At 37.9% G+C, this 22,984-nt stretch overlaps 2 protein-coding genes across 12 annotated transcripts in view; one reads left to right on the top strand and one right to left on the bottom strand.

Annotated features, from left to right (window-relative positions):
* The window catches only part of ARL6IP6 (ADP ribosylation factor like GTPase 6 interacting protein 6), a 111,376-nt gene extending 107,172 nt beyond the window's left edge, over positions 1–4,204 (bottom strand). Inside the window, exons 1-2 of one of the 2 annotated variants that reach the window (XM_040229098.1) lie at positions 2,859–4,204; positions 963–1,016 (exon numbers count right to left, since the gene is read on the bottom strand). In XM_040229098.1, coding sequence (XP_040085032.1) covers positions 963–1,016; positions 2,859–3,258 — 454 coding nt within the window. In that variant the 5' untranslated portion in view covers positions 3,259–4,204. The remainder of the gene's footprint in view (positions 1–962; positions 1,017–2,858) is intronic. The other variant, XM_040229099.1, reaches the window with a different exon arrangement.
* The window catches only part of PRPF40A (pre-mRNA processing factor 40 homolog A), a 59,514-nt gene continuing 40,719 nt past the window's right edge, over positions 4,190–22,984 (top strand). For 4 of the 10 annotated variants that reach the window (XM_040229088.1, XM_040229087.1, XM_040229091.1 and 1 more), the window contains exons 1-5: positions 4,396–4,605; positions 5,743–5,874; positions 19,095–19,175; positions 20,400–20,430; positions 22,613–22,629. In XM_040229088.1, the coding sequence (XP_040085022.1) occupies positions 4,396–4,605; positions 5,743–5,874; positions 19,095–19,175; positions 20,400–20,430; positions 22,613–22,629 (471 nt within the window). Of the gene's footprint in view, positions 4,606–5,742; positions 5,875–7,220; positions 7,301–19,094; positions 19,176–20,399; positions 20,431–22,612; positions 22,630–22,984 lie in introns of all 10 variants that reach the window. The other 6 variants (XM_040229096.1, XM_040229095.1, XM_040229094.1 and 3 more) reach the window with 4 other exon arrangements.

The raw sequence follows: 22,984 nt of genomic DNA, 5'->3' as shown, positions 1-22,984 counted from the left end.
AGATCAATAAATGCTATGAAAAGCCTTATGATCACTGTTGATTTTAGAGATGCAACAGTTTAACAACACAGAGGCACACTAACAAAATGAGTAACTGAAAAGGACATGTTTTCCCATGGCAGAAGTTAAGCACAGACAAGTTTTCATGGGACATCCAGCAAACTCATCTGTTCATAATTTGAAGATAAAAAGCTTCCCTTTCTGCAAAATCAGGTGGACTCTGTTGTCCTAATCATGAGGACATTAGGCTTGAAGAGCTAATTTAAATAGTTAGCTAAGATTGGGAGAGGGAATAACAAGTGGGATAGGCTCTCAATCATTTCCCATACCCTCATTCCCAATTCAGAGTGATCAGCAAATAAATTATAGCAAATAGGAGTAAAATATGCCAGACAGGTAAAATTCTGAACTCTTCACAATTATTTTGGCAGAGAAAAATAAAGATTAAATAACAACTGAATTTTTTACTACAAACCTGTAAACTAGCATTCTACTGACATTCTATAGAAACTCAGGTCTTTTCCCTGGTCATAACTAGCTTGTGTTAAGTATATCCAATACTTTTCATATTTTTTAAAAAACCAAGTTGCTTATAAGGAGATTTGAACTTAAACTTCTGAGGCCTGCTTAAGATGTTATCTTTGTTAAGTCTGTGGGGAATTGTTTGTTTACCTCCTCAAAAAAAGTGTAGAGAAGCTTTTGCAAAAAGTAACTAAAAAATGTTAAGTATTCTCTGGGTCTGTTACATACAGTTGTGTTCAAAATATATTCCTAGTGTGTCTGGCATACAAACAAACATATACATAAAAAGAAAGTGTAACAAAATATACCACATACATATACAAATGAAGAAAAGTGAAACACTACCACACAGGGAATATAGTATTTTATCTAAACCTGTGTATCATTAAAACATAAAAAACAACAGTGAGCTCAAAATCAAGCGACAGTAAGGTCCATACCTAACAGTCCAGTGTTTACATCATCTTCCTTCTTCAAATTTTCAGCATGTAACTCTGTAAATACAAAAAATAGATGATTTTATAACTTGAACAGAAATGCAAAGGCTAGAAAGACGCAGAGTTCTGAAACTGCTCTGGAGCTGGGAACAACTGGGTTCAAACCTGGATTCCATTTACTAGCTAGGTGACTTTCAGGGAGCAAATAAGATGTCTTTATGATCAACTGCTATGTATTTAAAATGGGAATTTTTATTCCCAAGACATTTTATACAAGGCAAATTACTAGTTTTTGAGTTCAACTCTTTATTCTCCAAAATAAACACAGTTTAAGGTCTTCTGCAATGCACTTCCACTTACCAAGTTTTATGACTTTATGAACAAAGGCAATCTCTGAGTAAAACAGAAATAACTACCTACAAGACGAAACTGAGCTGCTTTGAAAAAATGGGGGAAGGGAGTGGTAGAGGAATGAAACACTGGCACCCAAATATTTAACACTGACAGTTTACACCCTGTACCATTGTATGAAGAGGTCAAACTCTCACATTAACATGCCAATCTGTCCTCTGTATGAAAATCAAGCATGGAGAGGTGTTGCTACTGCTAAGTCACTTCATTCGTGTCCGACTCTGTGCGACCCCATAGATGGCAGGCCACCAGGCTCCCCCGTCCCTGGGATTCTCCAGGCAAGAACACTGGAGTGGGTTGCCATTTCCTTCTCCAATGCATTAAAGTGAAAAATGAAAGTGAAGTCGCTAAGTGGTGTGCGACCCTCAGCGACCCCATGGACTGCAGCCCACCAGGCTCCTTCGTCCATGGGATTTTCCAGGCAAGAGTACTGGAGTGGGGTGCCATTGCCTTCTCCAGGAGAGGTGTTAGATGCCATCAACAGCTCATTACGGGCCTGAAGCAAAGAGGGAAATAAAAACTATAATTAAACAGATTTAATTCTACTTAGTGAAGTAAAACTAATACTCGAGTGACGTGTTGGGTGCTTTTCATACAACTAAGGTAGTTTTTTCCCCCGCCGATAACTTAGCCAAAATCACAGTTAGAACTGAGGTTTCAACTCAGGTCTGATTCTTCCCATGGTAAAATATCCAAACACAATACATTTGTACGAGTTCTGGAAAACCTATCAAGGCATATTTCTATTTCAACCTGGCCAGTATTTCAACAGTATTTCAACTTTAGACACGGAAATGTAAAACCATTAATCAGAAAAAGAACATACTTGGTTTGCAACAGAATTTCACCAATACACTGGGTTGCAAACCCAGTACACAATCCATGAGGGACTATTTTACCTAAGTAGTGTTCTTGCCTGGAGAATCCCAGGGACGGGGGAGCCCGATGGGCTGCCATCTATGGAGTCGCACAGAGTCGGACACGACTGAAGCGACTTAGCAGCAGCAGCAGCAGCAGACATTTTGGGCTGTGCAATGGAAATCCTTGTTCTTTAGGAATTCAATGTGTACAGAACAGGTGGATTGTACACCTCTAGCCATTTGCGGATTTGTCTTTGAACTTGTATAGCTTTTTAAAATTACCCTTTCCACCGCCTTCCTTTAAGGACAGTTGTTTTGCATTTTGCTTGATTTTACCAATATTTTATCCCCAAGTGTTCACTGATTTCATTATTTCTTCAAGACTACCAACCTATCAAGACCCTTTCTTAAAATGGGCCTCCTGATCACCGACCAAAGTCTTCTACTTTCAAGAAAAGAGAAGACAAAGGGGAAGACCAAAGAAAAGTGCGGATGAGGCGTATGGATGAAACCAGCCACCAAGCTTGCAGCTTCGATGGGGGAGAGGGCGATGAAGGCAAGGGCCACGTCCAGGCTCAACTGAAGTAAACTCTGGATAGACTTTCAAGGCCCGGGCTTCCTTCTGTACCTTTTACGATCAGGTAGGTGATGGCGAGCAGGCAGGCAAGGAGGATGGCGAACAGCAGCGAACAGAGAATTGAGAGGACCTGGACCGGCCAACGCCGAGCCAGGGCTTTACCACCCGCATCCGCCGAGAAAATTCCATTGCGTTTATCGGGCAGAACCGGAGATCCGTCCCCATCTGTCCGGAGTACCGGGTCCTTTCTGAGTTTCGATGACGACCCGGCCGAGAACTCCGCCCGCAAATCACGGGCCACTTGGTCGCATCCCTCCTCCTCTTCGACTTCGCCCTCACCCCAGCTATCTCCCTGACTGAAAACGGAATACGGAGGTCGAGCGAACGGGACAGGGGTGCCGGGCCGGCGGCGCAGAAGGGCCGAACGCCTCCCGCTCTCCACAAACGACATGGCGGGAAAGACACTCAGGCCCTCGGAGGTCCAACGTCGCCCACCTACCCCGCCCCGCGGTCGCAGTAGCCAATGAGCAGCCTGGCCTCCACCACTAGGCCCAGGCGCGCAGGGGTGCGTGCTGGGGCAAGAAAGGTCCCGTGGGGCCGAGGAGAGGCTGAGCGCCCCTGGACCAGAGCACTACCCGCAAGCAGTACGAGGGAAGGCGAGCCGAGGCCCAAGGCAGCCGAGTTTCCTCTCCGTGCAGCGTTTAGTCTCTCCGCCAGAAACCTCCGCCACCTTCGCGTCACCTCTAAACTGGCGCGTGCCTTCGCAGTCCCAAAGCCCCACCTCCTCTATGCCCGGTCCTAGCGCCCGCCAACACACATTCCCGAACCTGTTTGCTTTCTCCCATCGTCTCTACACCTGCACTCTCCCTCGGCTTCCCTCAGTAATGGAAGCTCAGCGCCTGGCGCCCTCATCTCCCTTAACTGCCCAATACAGCCTTCCCTTTCACATTGTTCTCCCCGCCCCTACCACAACTTCCCTCCACGCCGCTGGGCAGGCCTCCACCCCCGCCCCACCCTGGCGAGCGCCGCCCAGCTGGTGCGTAAGGAGCTCGAACCCGCTCCTGACGACCCCTCCTCTAGCTTGCCCCGCCCCCTTCCTCCGCCTGTAGTTCCGCGCGCAAGCTACTGGCCCTGGTCAAGGCTAACGCTAGAGGCTGCTTACCCCACCCCCATCCCATCCCACCTCTGGAGGCCTCAGATTTGTGGGGCATAGGTAATTCGGGCGGGGGAGTGTTAAAGGTGGCAGGCCTCCACTGGTCCACCCCCTACGGGGTATGGCAGTCTAAGTTCTGGAAGCTGGGACACCGTTGTCTTCCCTTCCCCGGGGAAAGTTGGTGGAGTTTTCCCTGCAGGGGAATCGGCGCAGAAACTTCTTCCGTTCCCCTCCCCCAACTCCAGGCAGTCGACGCTGAGTTAGGGTGAGGCTGGGGGCGAATCGCCAAAGAGCTGCGAGTCAGCAACGCAGTCTGATTGGACAGCAGGGAAGCCTGTCAGCCTACTGGCCCCGCTGATCCCGCCCCATAGCGCAGGGCAGCCTTTAACCTTTGGCCCCACTGGGCGCCAGCCACTCAGATCGCTTCTTGTTGGTATGTGTAGCGGCAGTGGCCGCCGGCGGAGCAGTCTGAGCCCGACGATGAGGCCGGGGACGGGAGCCGAGCGTGGAGGCCTCATGGTGAGTGAAATGGAGAACCATCCTCCCTCGCGGGGTCTCGGGGACGGGGAGCGGAGATTGTCCGGCTCAAGCCTCTGCTCCAGCTCTTGGGTCTCTGCTGACGGCTTCCTGAGGAGACGGCCCTCGGTAAGGGAGCGGTGGGGCAGGGGGAAAGCGGCACAATGAAAAACGGAGTCAGAGAGACAGGAAGCATTCTCCAAAAGGAGAAGAAGATGAGAGTGGACGAAGGAAGAGCTCGAGATGGTGGGATTTGTTCCGAGGGAGAGAAATGGAGAGCAGGGATGCACAAAGGAAAGGAAGTGGGACCCTGGAAGTTCTCAGTAGGTTCGGCCTAGGCAGATGCGCGGTGGAGGTGCTGGGCCCTGGGCGGGGTGAGCGTTTTGGAGAGGTAGGCCGGGTTAAGCAGGGAGGGGGAGGCGGAGACGGAGACTTTTTCCGTAGACTTTTACTTTTAACAGAGTCTGCCAGAATCTTAACTAATAGTAATGGTGTTCGCAGCGGGGGGATAGGTGGGAGAATTGGCAGCAGATAACTACCTGGTTTTACGACCTGGAACAATGGACACACGTAAAGAAAGGAGTTGTCTTATAAAAAGCGCATTAAGGTGCCTAAATTAGTTGTTTACGTTTAGTGTTCGTAAATAACAGAGCTTAGTCTTTGGGGGGAAAATTTTTTTTTTGCATAAGTAATTTTAGCTGTGTTAGAGATTCTATTAGGAAATAATATGTTTGTTTGTTAGGAGTGAAGTGCCCCCCGGGTACCTACGCTGTCTTTTATAAGACCAGCCCTCATCTCAGTTAATTGGGTAAATTTTCAGCGTTCTAAAGCTTAAAATCAGCTTAGAAATGAACTTGATAATGTGACGTTATAAAATAAACATAGTTGGCTGTCTTATATCTGTGAAGTAGGACAAAGTTGTGGTTTTCACCATTACAGTTAAGGGGGCCTTCACATGCATTTCCTCCCAGTTTAGCAAGCTAACTGGCGATTGATTAAATCAGCATGCTCTTAAAAAAAAAAAAAAAACTATGAATTAGGTGTCCGGTACTGATTTTAATTTTTCCATTTTCTGAAATTTGGTCAAGTTCAAGCTCATAAATACTGGTATAATTCTTTTATTTAAGACAAGAAAGTATAAACTAAGTAATTGAGTCGAACATTAGCCAAATATCATGTCATGCACAAAACTGATTTGTAGGAGTCAGATTTTTGAGAAGCATTTATTGAAACTTGGCAAATTTTTAAATTGTCCCTCTTTTTCAGATGGGGCACCCTGGCATGCATTATGCCCCAATGGGAATGCATCCTATGGGTCAGAGAGCGAATATGCCTCCTGTACCTCATGGAATGATGCCACAAATGATGCCCCCAATGGGAGGACCACCAATGGGACAAGTAAGAATGTTTTGTTTTGTATTTATTTGTTTACTTTTGCCTGTGGTATTCTTATGTCAACGAATTTCAAAATCTGGGTCAATACTTGGCAGCTGTTTGTTTCATTTTATGTCAAAATAATGTTTTAAGTAAGTGAAATGTTGAATAATCATGACACTAATCAAATTTTGATTGTATTGAAAAGTCTTCTGTATAAGAGGTTTGTTTTCTGCAGTAACAAAGCTGAGTTGTTTTTATTTTGTATTTTTAATTTAAAAGTAGCAATGTATATCTAAGCTTTTGAGTTTAATGGCTTTACTCTTCCCAAGAATGTCAACTGAAGTAATTTGCTATGTCAATACAATTTATGTTGGTGGACGTTGTACATGCATAGAATCTGAAAACAGCAATTGTTTAGGCCTTTGACTTAGAATGAATTTTATTTCTGAAATAGCTTCCTGTCGTGTGTGGATGTGTGTGGTGGGGGTGGATGTGGGAAGATTCTACTCTGATTTGGTTCTTCATAGGATGGTGCCAAATAGATAGATTATTCCACTTACACTAGTTTGTTTTTTTGTTTTCTTAAATGCTTATTGCTTCTGCACTCCTGCTTTTGAGCTAGCTATCTCTCATCTCCAGCATAAATTGTAAAGAGACATTTTGTGGGAGTGATTTGGTCCAAAAGATTTTAATGCTGACTCAATGAATTCAGTAAACTGAATTCCTAGAAAAACAGTGAAGAAAAGTAACAGGTTTGGTTACCATAAATAATTTTATGCCCCCTGTTAGGTTCTGTAATACACATATCCTTTAGTGGCTGGGTTCTTTCCATTTAGTATCTGGATAAATCAACTGTTTAGGCTAACAATATTTTGGAAAGCCAGTCAATTAGGTATGAGCTTTCTGCCAGTTGGGGGCATCATTTGCTTTGATAATCATTTAAACCTTGATGGTTTGAGTTAAATTGGTGAAATTGCAGTGGAGAAGGGAGCTCACTCTGTGTCTTTTTTTTTTTTTTAACTCGAGTAGAAGGGCTTAATGTCAAGTAGTTTATCTTTTTATTTGGAATATAGCCCTTAATTTTGTATAAAAGTCTTTATTCAAAGGCACCAGGCCCAAAATTTCTACTTATAGGAGTTCTTTAAATAAAAGAACTATTTATGTTACTTTAGGATAACACAAGTTTTAAAACTCCCTAGGTGATGGAGAAACAACTCTGATTCCTCTTCTGTTTCCTTCCATCTCTAAACAACAAGGAGCTCTTCTTGTTTTCTTAGTAGAGCTGCTCTAACTAGATAATGAGCTTTAAAAAAATATTTACTCTTTAAATGCTCTGGTTCTTATTTAAAATTAGTTTCTTTCCACAGAAAGATAAAATAAAACAATTTGCTACTGCCAGATGCTTCTCTCTTTTCTGGGGCCTTCTGTTTCCATTGGGCCAATCAAGGTAAGTTTTGCAAGGGATTGACCTGCTTACCCTTGCTGTATTGGTGCTATTGCACTACCAAAACCAAGATACCAGCTAGTCATTTCGAGTAACATGCAGATATTATTTTATTTTTTAAGTATTCATGTATCTCATTGACATAAGCTGGTCACAGTTTGCTTTATGGCCCTTTCTCTTTACTTTATAGTGACCATCTTCCTAGTGAGGTTATTTGCTACTTGGTACACATTCATTCAGATACTTTTACCTTGTGGTTTTCTTCTGCATTTTTCCTAGCCCAGGATATGCCCTTTAAGCTTTTGTGCCTTTATGCTTACCCTGACTATTTAGATGTGTAAAAGTCTGTCTGTCTCTGTTGGCTCCTTTTAGGATGATGATTGAATGACTTAAGAGTCCAGCTTTGAGGAAATCAAGAGAATCCTTTTTTTCCCCCCTTAAATTAGATTACTCCCTTTTCTCCCTCTTGGTATCTAACAATAATGGAGCCCAAATCTTGGTAAAACAAATTTTTTTAGGTGTTATAGCAGACTGAGAGGGCATGAATAATATAATCATATATCCAGGAATCTAATTTAAACCCCAATAAAAAATTACCTTAAAATAAGTTGATAATTCTCAAACTTGATCTTTCTTTCTGCATCATATTTTCTTTCTACCCAACCTCAGAAGTGTTAGTGAGCAGTAAGTGGTCAGAAGATAATAAGAAGCAGGGTGCCTATATAGTTGGCTGCAGTGATACAAAGTTGGTAGGGTTCTGCCATCCAATTTTAAAACATTAATTCACAGATTCTTTAGACTTTGCAACTGAAGGTTATGGAACCTTCATGTATATCTAGTTCACATTAAGATCTCATTCTGGGGCCAGCTGAGGACTATAATTGGTGGCAGTCTTACTTGCTAAATGATTGTGGTATTTGGAATGCTACTGAACCTGACATGAAATTTTAAAACTTGTTTGTAAAATAATATGCAGACTGAACGTAACAGTCTACATTAGCCAGAGTTTGTATTTTTTGAAATTAGAGCAAATGATTTTGATTAAAGGAGTAGTATGTTTTCATTTGTTTTAATTCGGAAGATAACCTAGAATGCCCCTTTTAGAATTCAGACTCAATCTGTTAGTAATAAGCATTTGGGCTTAATAATATTCTTTGAAGTTTATCCTGTAAGTTAAATTTACCTTTCTCATTGTACAGTAGCTTCAGATGGGAAAGTTTTGCTTCTACTTTCATAGAATTGTAGGATCTTACAGTTGGAAGGGACCTTACAAGTTGTATAAATGTTATTTCTGGTAAGAGATTGTATTAAGATATGTATGAAGCTGTCTTCTTTCTCCATGTGTATTGTAAATAATGGTTTGCTTTAAAATATTTTCACATCTTATTCTTCTGTTGTCTTTTCTACAACATAAACTGTCCTTATACAGGTGATTTTGTCTTCGCTTAAGCCCAAGAGAGTCTTCCTCCCTATCTTTTTTCCCTGTTCTTTAATTCTTAATTTTTCTCTTCTTTTAATGGGAAGAGTAGAGTAAAAGAATTAAGGTCCCTTTCAGCTCTAACAACCTATGATTCAGTTTAGATCGTTTGATAAGGATAGAGGATATATATAAGATTTTATGGGTTGATATATAAGAAAATAAATTCTTTTAGTAATGCCTCCCTAATTCTAGTTATTCTAGTATTTTTTCTTTTTGCTTTTGTTTGTTAAAATTGATAAATGAATAATTCCTCTTTAAGTTGGATTTTCTTGTTCTCGTATTGAATAAGGCAGGTTTTTATAGACCTTATTTCTATTCCTGTTGCTATCTGAGCTGCATCATGCCTTGGATATCGTTATAACTTTTTAGATAGTTTTCTTGCTTCAAGCTTGTCCCCTGAAAAACTTTTTAGATTTCAGTGAGTTATTTTCTTGCCCTAGCACTTTCAGTGTTTTCCTGTGCCAATAGCTTAACATCTACTTTCCACAACTTAACTTTCAGTGATCTCCTGTTGTATAATTCAAAGCATGATTCTGAGCTGCATGCCTTTGCATTCCCTAATACGAATTCAGACTGATCTTCTCATGGTATTTTGAGTGATATTATTTCACAACCAAGCTTGTGTTTTTCTTGCTCTCCTGCCCCCAGCTCATTACCACTGTGAACTTTACTTTATTTACCTAAATTCTCCCATTTCAAGTCCTGCCTTCTCCAATAGGTCCTCAGCAATAAATTTGCCCAGCATACATCTCCCCTTCAGATTATCAAAATAAAATCCTATATAACCTGCCCATAACTCTTACTGTTTCACTTATTCTAGCCTTGTTTTATTATGGTTTTACTTGCTTTGTCTTTTCAATGAGTAGTAGATTGTAAGCTCTTAGAGGGCAGAGGCTGTGATCTGAACTTTTAAGAAGTCTATAGTGCTGAGCACAGTTCTTGGCACATCATGGGTGCTCAGTAAATTACTTGTTGAATGAATGAAACAAACACAGATACTCCTTCCTACAATATAAGCCAGGAGATTAGTCGGTTACATGTAACTGTTTTCAGTAGTTACTTATGACTTTACATTGTTACCACTTATTTTTAGAGTCTGCCTTTACTATTGATTTTTCGTTTGACAAAAATGGAAGATAAATAAGATGAAATACATAAGTAATTTTTATTTGGTGAATAAAATTAAAGAAGTTACTTCCATTTACTTTAAATTACAGGCAAGTGTATTTCTGTCTGTATGACTTCATTGGTGATCATCTCTTTAAGTTTTACCACGTATTTTTCCATACCTTAGGGAGAAATGATTTGAAATATAGGCCTTCCAGAAAAATCCAGTATATTGGTATCTTAGATTGATCTATAACTAACGTTATAAGTTGATTTGTTGTTGCTTTTAAGTTATTGTCATTTTTGGGTGTTCACAAAGTCCTTCCCATATAATTGAACATTAGCCAGTGACAGAGACTTTTTTTAGATTGTCTACTTACAGTTTGTTGAATCTGGGTAACTTTCTTTATGCATTTATATTACCCAGATGAGTACATTTTAAAAAATAGATTTACCCATACCTAACGTGTTGGTGTAACTTTTGGCCTATGAATACAGTGAGATTTTGATAGGTTTTAGTTTCATTATTTTTACATAGTAACTTACTTAAGTCTGAATTTATTCAAAAACTTCAGCTAGAGTAGTATTTCTAAGTGTATGGGGATTACTTGGAGAGATGTTAAGGAGACTATGTCATTTTGGAAGAATGAACTGTACTCCTTTGCCCCTCTTGAGATTCACAGGGTGCAGTATTTTGTAAAGATGTCAAGTTTTGCTGAAGCCTTTTAAAACTTTTTACCTATTATTTTCAGTTTTATTTGGCCATCTTTCCCTCCCCCACTTCTGCAGTTTCCATTACTGCCCCCCTTGTCAGTTTATTTTGCTTTGTCTATCACATTGCATAGAATTAACATTGCCTGAAATTTAACATTTTGTGAGAAATGGTGGATTGGGAATGCTTACCCATTTAGTCTGCTTTTTAGGAGAAAAGAGCATATTAACACACATAAATGTATGTGTGTGTGTGTTAGTAGCTCAGTCCTGTCTGAATCTCTGCGACCCCATGAACTGTAGCCTGCCAGGCTGGTCTGTCCTTGGAGTTCACAAGGCAAGAATACTAGAGTGGGTTACCATTCCCTTCTCCAGGGGATCTTCCCAACCCAGGGATTGAACCCAGGTCTCCTGCATTGCAGGTAGACTCTTTACCCTCTGAGCTCCCAAGGAAGCCCAGGGCAACATTGAAATTAGTAAGTATTAACACACTTTGGCCACCTCATGCGAAGAGTTGACTCATTGGAAAAGACTGATTCTGGGAGGGATTGGGGGAAGGAGGAGAAGGGGATGACAGAGGATGAGATGGCTGGATAGCAGAAAGTGAAGAGGAACTAAAAAGCATCTTGATAAAAGTGGAAGAGGAAAGTGAAAAAGTTGGCTTAAAGCTCAACATTCAGAAAACTAAGATCATGGCATCTGGTCCCATCACTTCATGGGAAATAGATGGGGAAACAGTAGAAACAGTGTCAGACTTTATTTTTGGGGGGCTCCAAAATCACTGCAGATGGTAACTGCAGCCATGAAATTAACAAGACGCTTACTCCTTGGAAGGAAAGTTATGACCAACCTAGATAGCATATTGAAAAGCAGAGACATTACTTTGCCAACAAAGGTCCATCTAGTCAAGGCTATGGTTTTTCCAGTGGTCATGTATGGATGTGGGAATTGGACTGTGAAGAAGGCTGATGCTGAAGAATTGATGCTTTTGAACTGTGGTGCTGGAGAAGACTCTTGAGAGTCCTTTGGACTGCAAGGAGATCCAACCAGTCCATTCTGAAGGAGATCAGCCCTGGGATTTCTTTAGAGAGAATGATGCTGAAGCTGAAACTCCAGTACTTTGGCCACCTCATGCGAAGAGTTGACTCATTGGAAAAGACTCTGATGATGGGAGGGTTTGGGGGCAGGAGGAGAAGGGGACGACAGAGGTTGAGATGGCTGGATGGCATCACCAACTCGATGGACGTGAGTCTGAGTGAACTCCAGGAGTTGGTGATGGACAGGGAAGCCTAGCGTGCTGCGATTCATGGGGTCGCAAAGAGTCGGACACGACTGAGCGACTGGACTGAACTGAACTGACTGAACACACATAAATGTAACAGCTTGTAAAGTGCAACAAATGTATTCATTAATGGTGGGATCAAAAAGGAAAGTGAATAAAAGGACTTCCCTGGTGGTCCAGTAGTTAAGTGTGTGCTTCCACTGCAGGGGTAGGGGCACAGGTTCCACCCCTGGTGGAGAAACTGAGATCCTGCATACTACAAAGCACGATCCAAAATAAAGGAGAAAGGAAAGAACAGGCTAACTCGTTGATTTTTAATTGGGTTTATTAGAAATTGTGATGGCATTACTTCTGGTCATTATGAAGTAGTATATCAGTAAATAGTAGAGATTTGGCACCTATATATGTACACACAGCTATGTACTAGTGTACTAGATTTGGAAAAAGGAAATCAACAGGCTAACTTGCTGATTTTTAATTGGATTTATTAGAAATTTTGATGGCATTACTTCTGGTCATTATGAGGTGTAGTATATCAGTAGATTTTACAGATTTGGCACCTATATATGTACACACAGCTATGTACTAGTGTACTAGAGTTTTTGTAGAAATAATTGGCCTAAATTGTAAAGGTTTATAAGTAGGAACCTGTGGATACACAATGTCTCATAAAGTTGTCGTTGGTCTTGCATTCTTATTTCCATACCTTCATGTTTCCATTGTCAGTTTAGCCAGTAGACACTGTCCATTTTAGTCAGTAGACGTTAAGCCTCTTCTTGACTATGCATCAGTACAAAGACGAACGCTCTATGTGTACCCTGCACTCAGGGAACTTAAGGAATTACTCAGATGCCTGGCCAAACTGGGTTTTCTCATCTTTCAACTGCTGATTGGATTGTCATGATAGTTGTAGATTTGTAGATATTTGGATATTTAGTGAAGATGACTTTTGAATTTGCCTTTTTCACCCTAGTCAGGTAATCATGTTTCTTCTACTTATTAAAAAAGGTTCGTTGTAGGTAGTGGTCACTAAGTATGTGATACTTTGCATGTTGGGCTTGAAAGAAAATCTGCTGCTTTCTTAATTAATAATCCACTGCACTTAAAGTGGAAATCTGAACATTCCCCAAATCTGAGAGTTGCTGTTTGCCAAATCTCTTAAAGGATTAAACATGCCAGCAAGTGAGAACTGAGTTGAAATGTAGTTTGCTTTGTCTTAGGCTTTTTTTTTAAACAAAATTTTCATCTCATTTATCTTAGATTTATTTTAAAACAATTTTCATAATTAGCTCCTAATCTGTTTGGGCTAAGACTTTCTAAATTTTAATTAACGAATGAGCATTAAGTTTATGTTTGAAAACATGGGCTTGGTGTACTTTATTTGATCCTCAGGTATCAAGAAAGTTGTTAATTCTCAGAAAGATGATTTTTTAGTAGTTTTAAGATTATTGCATATTTTATCATATTTTTGTTAAATAGACAATTAAACTTTCTTTTGCAGTTGTGAGAACTAATCATAAAGTTGTCTACTACAAGTGTTTTGAGTCTCTGCTGTATTTGTGTAATTAAGTTTCATGTAGACAAATATCTAATGATTTAGCTAGATACAATATTAAATCTAGTTTAAAGTATTTGGAGTAGTAATAGTCTTATGCCCCTCTTTGCTTGTGTCCTAGAAGACTTGAATCCATTGACTTTCTAGAGTAAGTTTTATAAAATCTTTTAATTGTATGTGACATGAAACATCACAATTTGTGTGTGTGTCCCCAGTATGTTTAGAGCTTTTTAAAAATTAAAAGTTCATTTTTATTCAGGTCGTTTCTAAGTTTTTGTGTCATGTATATTTTCCATACTTTTATTTAGAAGTTTGGGGTTTAACCAGAGACAGTGGACTAAATATTTTAAACTCCTTACTTGCCCTTTTTTCGTATAGTTTTGTAAAGTTTCAGGGAGTAGAACTGATACCTAATCTGTGTTAAAATCATGATTTTTATCACCATGTTTGTATATAACTGACTTCGTATGCCCTATTGAATTTGATCCAGCCAGACTAAAAAGTGGATTGGCTAGATGAATGTTCAATTTTAGAGAGGAATAATAAGGCCTAGAGAATTGAGTGACTTGTAAAGTGACACTGAGGAGCCAGCACTAAATGTGTTCTTTAATATAGGATTGACTTCTTGTTCCTTGTTTTGATTCCTACTGAAAGTGATGATTTTACAGTATTTACTAGATGTCTTTAAAGAACTGAAGTTCCTATCTAATAGATAGCTAGGGAATAAAGAAGGGGCAGCATGAGGGATACTTTATATGAGTTGGAGAGCAGTTGTACTGAAACAGCTTTTATTTATTGAGTGCTGCTTTAAGTGCCTACGTGTATTCATGTATTATTCCCTTTCATTACTACAACAGTCCTATAAGATCTCGTATTGTGGGTGAGGAAATTGAGGGTTAAGAAAAGTTGCCCAGGGTTACACAACTAGGGTAGGAATTCTGGCAATCTGATTCCAGAGTATACTTAATAGTTGTACTAGGCTTCTTCCTTGTATTGCTGTTTGAGATTATGCCATTATATTACACCTTGGAATTTGAAGGAATAGTGTTTTACTTTAAGTGATTCTGAAGTCTCCAGGTTAAAAGAATTTAGCAAACTAATAATGACTACTGGAAGTTGACTTATTAAATGGAAGATTTGACTTCATGTGGAAGCAGTTTTGCAAATATTGTCTATTTTTTTGTTTAAATGTTATATCAGAAAGTGACAGACGTCTGGAGTTTATGTATAACTGTAGATGAAGAGGAAGTAAATGATTGTCCCAGAATGCAGCCACTTATTTTGGGTTGTTAAGAATATGGTTTAAACAGGTATTTCTATTTATTTCCAGTTGAATGAACATTTAGTTACAAAGACGTAGTTTTCACATTTATTCAAAACTTAATTTGCATTCACATATTTGTATATAAGGTAAGTTAGTGGTATAGGAAATAGTTGTCTTTAAGTACTGTACTTGCTAGGCTCTGTAGAGTGTGTTGTGGAATTAACTTTAGCACATTTAAAAGGAACCAAGTATAAAGGCGAGACTCAAACTATCTAAGTAATCAGTTTCCAGCTACGGGGGAGCAAGAGTGGTTTTTTAAAAGTCAGCCAAATTCAAGAGTTAATATTTAGACAAAAAATAAGTTAGGTTATGTGATTTCTTTCCAACAGGAGAAACTTCAGGAAATAATTATGAAGAAAAAGAAAATTTGAGGTGCCAACATGAAGATGTGCACTTTTATTTTCATATCATAATAAAATTGGGCTAATTTACACTTTATGTAACTAATTTGCTATAGCATTAACAGGATTGCTTTTATTACTGAAATTTTTTAAAAAATTAAAACAGAGTGATCAATGAATCATGCTTGTTTTGGTCTAACATGAGAAATTTTCTAAATTAGGATGCTAAGAATGACTGAGTGGATTGTGTGGTGCTTCCTAGTTTTTACTCATTTTTTTAATTTTCTGCAAATGGATGATTCTTCTGAGAATTTTCAAGAGATTTTCTTGATTTAACTTTTATCATTAAAAAAATAGAAACATATCACACAAATCATTGCCTACTTTGAAAAAGCATATCAAGTTGTGTATGAGTTATTTTTTTAAAGGTGCCAAAGTGTTCATTATATTTAGATGCTTAATATTTTAGGCAATTTAGTTTATATCTCACATATGCCTTTCACCCTTCTCATTCTTCCTTTGTCTCCTAACAACTAAAAATTCTTAATTATAGTACTTAATATATTTGCTAAAGTAGCTTAAGTAGAAATTTGTGAAGCTCTACAGAGTCATTTGTAATTTTATAGTGTGCTTCTCAGCAAGCTTAGTGTAAGCTACCACTTTGAAGCTTTTAAGAGGATCTGGCTTATGGAATTTGTTGTGGCATTATGTAGCAACTGTGCAAGGATTGTTCCCTTTAACCATTTTTAATGAACATCCTGTCTTCGTTGAACTTAAGATCTCAGTATTGTTGAGAAATTCCATTATATTGTGTTGGCCAAAGAGTTTTTCGGATTTTTGGAAAAATCCAAACTCTTTGGCCAAGAGAATATTACATGCCCTGAGTGAGAAAAAACAAACTTAAATGAGAAGTCTATGGATAAAGTTGGGATGCCAAAGGGCTGTTCCCTGCCTGTGAAGCAGGAGGTAATCTGCCATGTAAAAAGGGACAGGAAAGCAAGTCAAATGTCTCGACTTTGCTAATTGGGCAAAGGGGAAGGCAAAAAAAGTCATTTCTGAGGGTTTAAACCACAAGCCAGTTCTGTCATAAGCTTGCAGCCTAGATTCCCATTACCACTGTGGTGTTAAAACAAGTAACTTAGAAAAATTTAATAATCTCAGATTGATGATGCTGCCAAGTAACTGGCATCAGTCAACACAAATCCTCCAAAAGAATTCAGCGTCAGTCAGTCAGGCTGACACATGCATCTCCATATTAGGTGTATCCTAGAATTAATGCAAAGTGGAAATCATAGCAGTTCCACAAGATAGGTTTTTCAGACTTTGAGAAACAAGCTTTTCTATGATGTGCAAGTCTCTGGAGGAGCTCTTAATTTTATCAGATTCTTGTAATAGTTTTTCATGAGAAACAATACTTGGCGTATTTATGTTTTTGTCCCTTGGTTTCATGTTAATAACATCACAGTTTAGCTTTAGAATTAAATTAATGATCTGTTTACTTTTAGAGGGCTTCCCAGGTGGTTCTAGTGATAAAGAACCCACCTGCCAATGCAGGAGAGATGCAAGTTGGATGCCAGAGTTGGGGAATATTCCCTAGAGAAGGAAATGGCAACCCAGTCCAGTGTTCTTGCCTGATACGCAGTTGTACATAATTTAAGAATCTTACCAGTGTTTGTTAGGATGAACAAGCTTCAACTGGTTGCTACCCTTCAAAATGTACAGAGATTCAGAGGGAGAATTTTTATTTGACATTAAATTTCATCATGTAACCAGTAGCACTAGTACTAATGTATAAAGACAAATTTTTGAGATGTTTTAAAATCTGAAGTGTGGGAAGAATAGCAATTGAAAGAACTCTTGTCAGATTCTCTTCAGATATTGTTTGCTATCTCATTGACCTGGTCTAGTAAAACTTTTATTATATGTAAGTCCTTTTGTGCTTTAAGATGGGCCTTGATCACGATGTCTTAATGAAATAGAGTGTTTCAGTTTGCAATTAAGTTTATTTGTACAGTCGTTTGTACTGCTGTCATGTGGAAATACTCTTATTGCATGATGGAGATTTTACTTTTAAAATGTCTTTAATCCTTTTTTTAAGAAGTAAAATTAGGACAGAATTCTTTCAGTTTGGTTGTTTAGTTTTAAAGACATCATTCCAGAAGGTTTGAAAAGTAGAATGAGAAATAAATAACCCATATTATCATTTCTGGTAAATTTTATTCCAGATTTTATGGTATGTACATCGGTGTTTCAAAATTTTAATCATAGTTTATGCACTATTTTGATTATGAGTTTTTCCTCTTAACATGGAGTCATAAGCATTTCTTTTACTTGAAGTCTAGTTGATTTATAATACTGTATTAGTTGCAGATGTACAGTGCAGTGATTTGGTTATACGTATATATGTATATTCTTTTTTTTATTATTCTTTTTCATTATAGTTTATTACAAGATGTTGAATATAGTTCTCTGGACAGTACAGTAAGTCCTTGCTGTTCATTTTGTATATGGTAGTGTGCATCTGTTAATCTCATATTTCCAATTTATCTTTTCCCTTCAGTGTCTTTAATTCTTATGAGAAAAGACTTTGATTCATTTTTCTCTTAAGTTTTTAAACTTCAGTTTCTCTGTTTGGCTTAGAATCCTAGTTTGGGGATGTGTTACTAGCTTTTGATTTTATACACAGACCATTTTAATAGCAGGCCATTTCTGTTGCCCACTCTGCTTCCCCTCATAGTTTGTTACTTAGTTCTTTTAGAATTCAAACATACTTTGCTGTTAGCCTAAAGCAGAATTCATTGTGAGGGTATATCTGTTGAAGGAAGGAGGAGATAAAACCTAGTTCTGTTAGTCATGGGGTTGTAGAGGCTCGTCAGTAATTTGTTTTGAAATTCTGTACTTTAAAAAAAGAAAACATTATTTTAGTCACATGTTTTCTTTCTCAAGTTCTTGTTTAGTGATGTTTAAACAATAAATGTTTTGAGGACTAAAAAGACTTTTTTTGTTAATTTTTTTCATCCATGAATATCATGCAACTTCATTTTAATGATACTTAGCCTGGTTTTGCATCATTAGTTGACTGACTTTCCACAAGTAATAAACATCAGTGTTTGAGTGTTCTCCTTTGCTTTCAGTAGGCTTTATATGTTCCTGTTGACCAATATTCTTCTTTTTTGTTGTTCCTATTTTTTAGATTGTTCATTTAATTTGAAACTGCTGAATAACTGGTTACCTTGTTCCAGTACCTGTGATTGTTTTATATAATTTTATCTCTCTTCATGTTTTCCTTACATTTGTTCATATTAAAATTATGATGTGAGATTGTACTAAATATGTGACAAATCCTTTGGAAATTTGTGTCAATTTTTATGATTTTTATTCATAGTAGTGAAGATTCATTCATAGGTTTGGTTGACAGTCATTGGTAGATGAGATTAAGCCACCAAGCTAATACTTTCTTTCTTCAGATATGCGTGTGTATATGTGCTTTAAGTTTTTCTTTATAGATTTGAGCATAGATTTGAGTTTGGAAAGTCTATTACTTATGTATTTGTTTAAAGTCAGTGAGTTACAAGCACCTTTGACTTAGAGATTTTAAAAAGACCAGATGAATATGAAAATTATTTAATACAGATATTAAAAAACAAAGGTGCGAAACACTGAAAAAAAATTTTGCCTTGCTCCAAAGAAGGGTGAAAAACGTTGGTTTCGAGTTAAAAGGAAATTAATATTCTTAAGTTTTAGGTTACAAATAACACATAATCTAAACTTTTAAATGTACTTGTTAAAGTAATTATGACACACACATAAATAGATCGTTAATAAAATAACTTCATTCATTCAACAAGCACTTACTAAGCATGCTATTCATATAGTATAGTATTCATTGGGTTTTAATCTTAAATTGTACACAGTTGCTTTAATAACCAGATAGATTCTTAAAATCTTACTAGGTGCTTTGGCCTTATATAGTAATCTTTTTTTACTTTTGTTCTAGATGCCTGGAATGATGTCTTCAGTAATGCCTGGAATGATGATGTCTCATATGTCTCAGGCTTCCATGCAGCCTGCCTTACCGGTAATCTTGTGAAAATAACTTTGTGTGTGATGTTTTGATTTCTTTTTGAAACAGCGTATATATTTTGTAGACATTCGTGTTAGTCATTTAAGCGCCTCCCGAGTACTATAAGATAGGAATTACAAGGACTCTTAAATTTTTCGATTCCAGGCATTTACATTTTTCCTATATTTATAATAGATATACATCCTTAGTTATTCTACATTAAGCAAGTCTAGAATTCTGAAAAAGCATAATTTGTTAGCTAGAAACATTTAATTGCTCTGCTGCTGCTGCTCAGTCGCTTCAGTCGTGTCCAACTCTGTGCGACCCCATAGATGGCAGCCCATCAGGCTCCTCCGTCCATGGCATTTTCCAGGCAAGAGTACTGGAGTCAAGTTGCCATCGCGTTCTCTGATTTAATTGCTCTAGTAGCATTCTAATCTTAAACAGTAGACAAAAGTTGATGTGATGTGATTTAATACTATATCCTAAATTTAGAAATCAGATTTCATTTGAAATCCACAATTCATGAGACTTCAGCTATGGCACATTACTTAGAAAATTTTTGAATAATCTTATCACCCTATTAGTATTAGATAGTATAGCAATATAAAAATCATTATGATATTAAAATTAGTGTGACTTATTTATTGGTTAGTTTTAATGAACAGATGTGGCATACTCCACTGAGATGGTAAGTTTGCAGTGACTTCTCCAAAACCCCTAGGGGCAGATACATTTCAAAGTTTGTTTTTAACATTATAAAGTAGTACACTGCATATAGTATATAATAATTATAATATACCCACGGGGTCTTGGCCAGTGCCCTTTGATTTCTAACACATATTTCTAAATCAGAACATAGAGATGTTTATTCTGATGTGGGATAAATAAGACTAAAGAATTCCTATTACTCAGGATAGCTTTGGCCACTGTGAGTTTTGATGCCAAACTTAAAAGGTTTTCAGCTTTTTGAATCTTAGAATTGTGGATCTTTTATATAATTGATCATATAAATAAAACATTTGAAGTGCTTCAGTAGCTGTAGGTTACTGTTTTGTTTTTAACAATTTATAGCAAGCTTAGGGAACCAAGATCACTAAAACTTAACCAAAATTTTTGAGTCGGTGACTAGAGAATTAATACAGAGAAGGGGTTGATTAACTATGCTTTATGGGGATTGTGTATAAAATATAGCTTGTGCAGAGTAAATGTTACTAATTTCATTTTTTCTTCTTACAGCCAGGAGTAAATAATATGGATGTAGCAGCAGGTATGTATACCATTTATGGTGATATACTAGACTTAATATAGACAGTCACAACCATCCTAGAATGAGGAATAAAACAGTGTCTCCTGGGCATTTTAATCAGCTCCCAGTATTTTTTTTTTTTTATATATAGCATTCATAATTAAATCCATAAGAAATTGTCATAATTTTAGGTGTGGAGTTCTGGGACCAGATTTGGTCTATAGGATATACTTTGGCCCATACAATGGTTTTAAATTGTATAATTCAGTTCAGTTCAGTCGCTCAGTGGTGTCCGACTCTCTGCGACCCCACGAATCACATCACGCCAGGCCTCCCTGTCCATCACCAACTCCCGGAGTTCACTCAGACTCACATCCATCGAGTCGGTGATGCCATCCAGCCATCTCATTCTCTGTCGTCCCCTTTTCCTCTTGCCCCCAATCCCTCCCAGCATCAAAGTCTTTTCCAATGAGTGAACTCTTTGTGTGAGGTGGCCAAAGTACTAATTAGTTGCTAACATTAAAATCTGCAGGCTTATATAAAGTTGAATTTATCATTTTACACAAAGATTGAATTTATTTTAAAGTTGGATGATCTGTACTTTTAATATTTACAGTGGTCCTCAGTACAGTAGATACTCAAAGAATATTTGAATAAAAAATTCTGGTTGAGTCCATATTTGTATTCAGCAAACCCTGTGGAATGGGATAGGGACTCTATACTTCAGATATCAAGCATGCACTCTCAGTCTTCTGGACTACTTCAGTCATTTTTTAGGTACCTGCTTGATCCGTGTAGTTTGTAATTTCTCTGATGCATTTTTTACCAGCAGGTTACCTATGAATGTTATAAATATAGCTAGTATGACTTTAATGTATAATAATAATGCTTCAATTATACACAAGTAATGTTCCATGTATTCTAGATGGTGTACTTTGTCCCATGATTCTGCCAAAATATTTTTTCTTTTAAACATTATCAGTTGAAACATGTTTAAAATGCAATATGAGGGTTTATATGGGCCATAGTTGGTTTTTAAAATGTTTCATGGATTTCATCATTTAAGCTATAACAATATTCTGATATACTTTAAAATAGTATTCTAGGTCTATTTAGATACCTTAACATTTTCTTTTTAGTTTTTAAATGCTCTGGCTCTCTTACTGATATTTTCATACTAGCTGCTTTTGATTGCTGTTAGTATCTATATACTTAGTTTTGTTTTCTTTTTACAGTCATTGTTAGTTTTTTACATACAATTTTAAGCTACTTGTTTCTAAAGTTAAAGATTATTTGTATGAACTTTGTAACTAATGTGGATTTCCTTTTATGTCTTAATGGGGCTTTGGTAGTAGTTTTAAGATAGTACCATCTAATAGAACTTGCTGAAAGGAAGGAATTGTTCTGTAATCTGTAGTGTCATATATAGCCACATGTAATTATTGAGTATTGAAATGTGGCTAGTGCACAGGAGGAACTGAACATTAAAATTTTATTTAATCTAATTTAAATAGGGATATGTGATGGCCAAAGGATATTGTATTATACAGCATATGTTTTGGAACCTAGATAATTGAAATTGTCATAAACCTAAAGCGTAGAGGGCTTCCCTAGTGGCTCAGGCGGTAAAAAATCTGCCTGCAATGCAGGAGACCTGGGTTTGATCCCTGGGTTGGGAAGATACCCCGGAGAAGGAAACAGCTACCCACTCCAGTATTCTGGCCTGGAGAATTCCATGGACAGAGGAGTCTGGCAGGCTACAGTCCATGGAGTCGCAAAGAATCAAACACGACTGAGTGGCTTTCACTTTAAAGAATAGAATCAGGGGTCTGAAACATTCATTACTATACACATTCATTACTACCAGCAGTATAGCAGAGAAACAGAAATTAGTTAAGATGGGACAGCTATAATAACAGGAAGAGGAGAAACAAAAGGCAAACTGTTAGCTTCTCTAACTGCTGTCAGGTGAGTTTGTAGATTGAAAGTTCAAAGGGCCAACTTAATTCTGAAAGTGTGTTGCACTATAGATATTTTATTTTTGTGGGAAAGAGAGCAAGCACATAAGTCATATGAGACAGTCTTAGGATACTTAATGTGATAGCATGAGGAGAAAAAGTAGTATGAATAAATATTTTAAAACTGTTAACTCAAGGACAGCCTGATTTATCACACTGTAATACTCTTCCGATTTTTTTTTTAGGTACAACTTCTGGTGCAGTAAGTACCTTTGGAATATATTTATTTCATTATAATTGTTTATCTGCTACATTGATTCTTATTTCTTTGTATTTTAAATGTTATTTATTATTTACTTTTGGCTGTGCTGAGTCTTTGTTGTGCATGTGCTTTTTCTGCTTGCGGCGTGTGAGGACTACTCTCTAGTTGTGGTCCATGGGCTGCTTGTTGTGGTGGCTTCTCTGGTTACGAAGCATGGGTGGAATAGCACTGACTAAGAAGTTGAGATGCTCCAACTTAGTTGCCCCAAGGTGTGTGGAATTTTCCCTAACCAGGGATCAAAGCTATGTCCCCTGCACTGGCAAGGCAGATTCTTGACCACTGGACCACTAGGGAA

Source organism: Oryx dammah, unplaced genomic scaffold (genome assembly GCF_014754425.2).
Source record: "Oryx dammah isolate SB20612 unplaced genomic scaffold, SCBI_Odam_1.1 HiC_scaffold_27, whole genome shotgun sequence".
NCBI classification, from domain to species: Eukaryota; Metazoa; Chordata; class Mammalia; order Artiodactyla; family Bovidae; genus Oryx; species Oryx dammah.
Note: the sequence above shows the minus strand (reverse complement) of the source record. Positions and strands in the feature narration are given on the sequence as shown.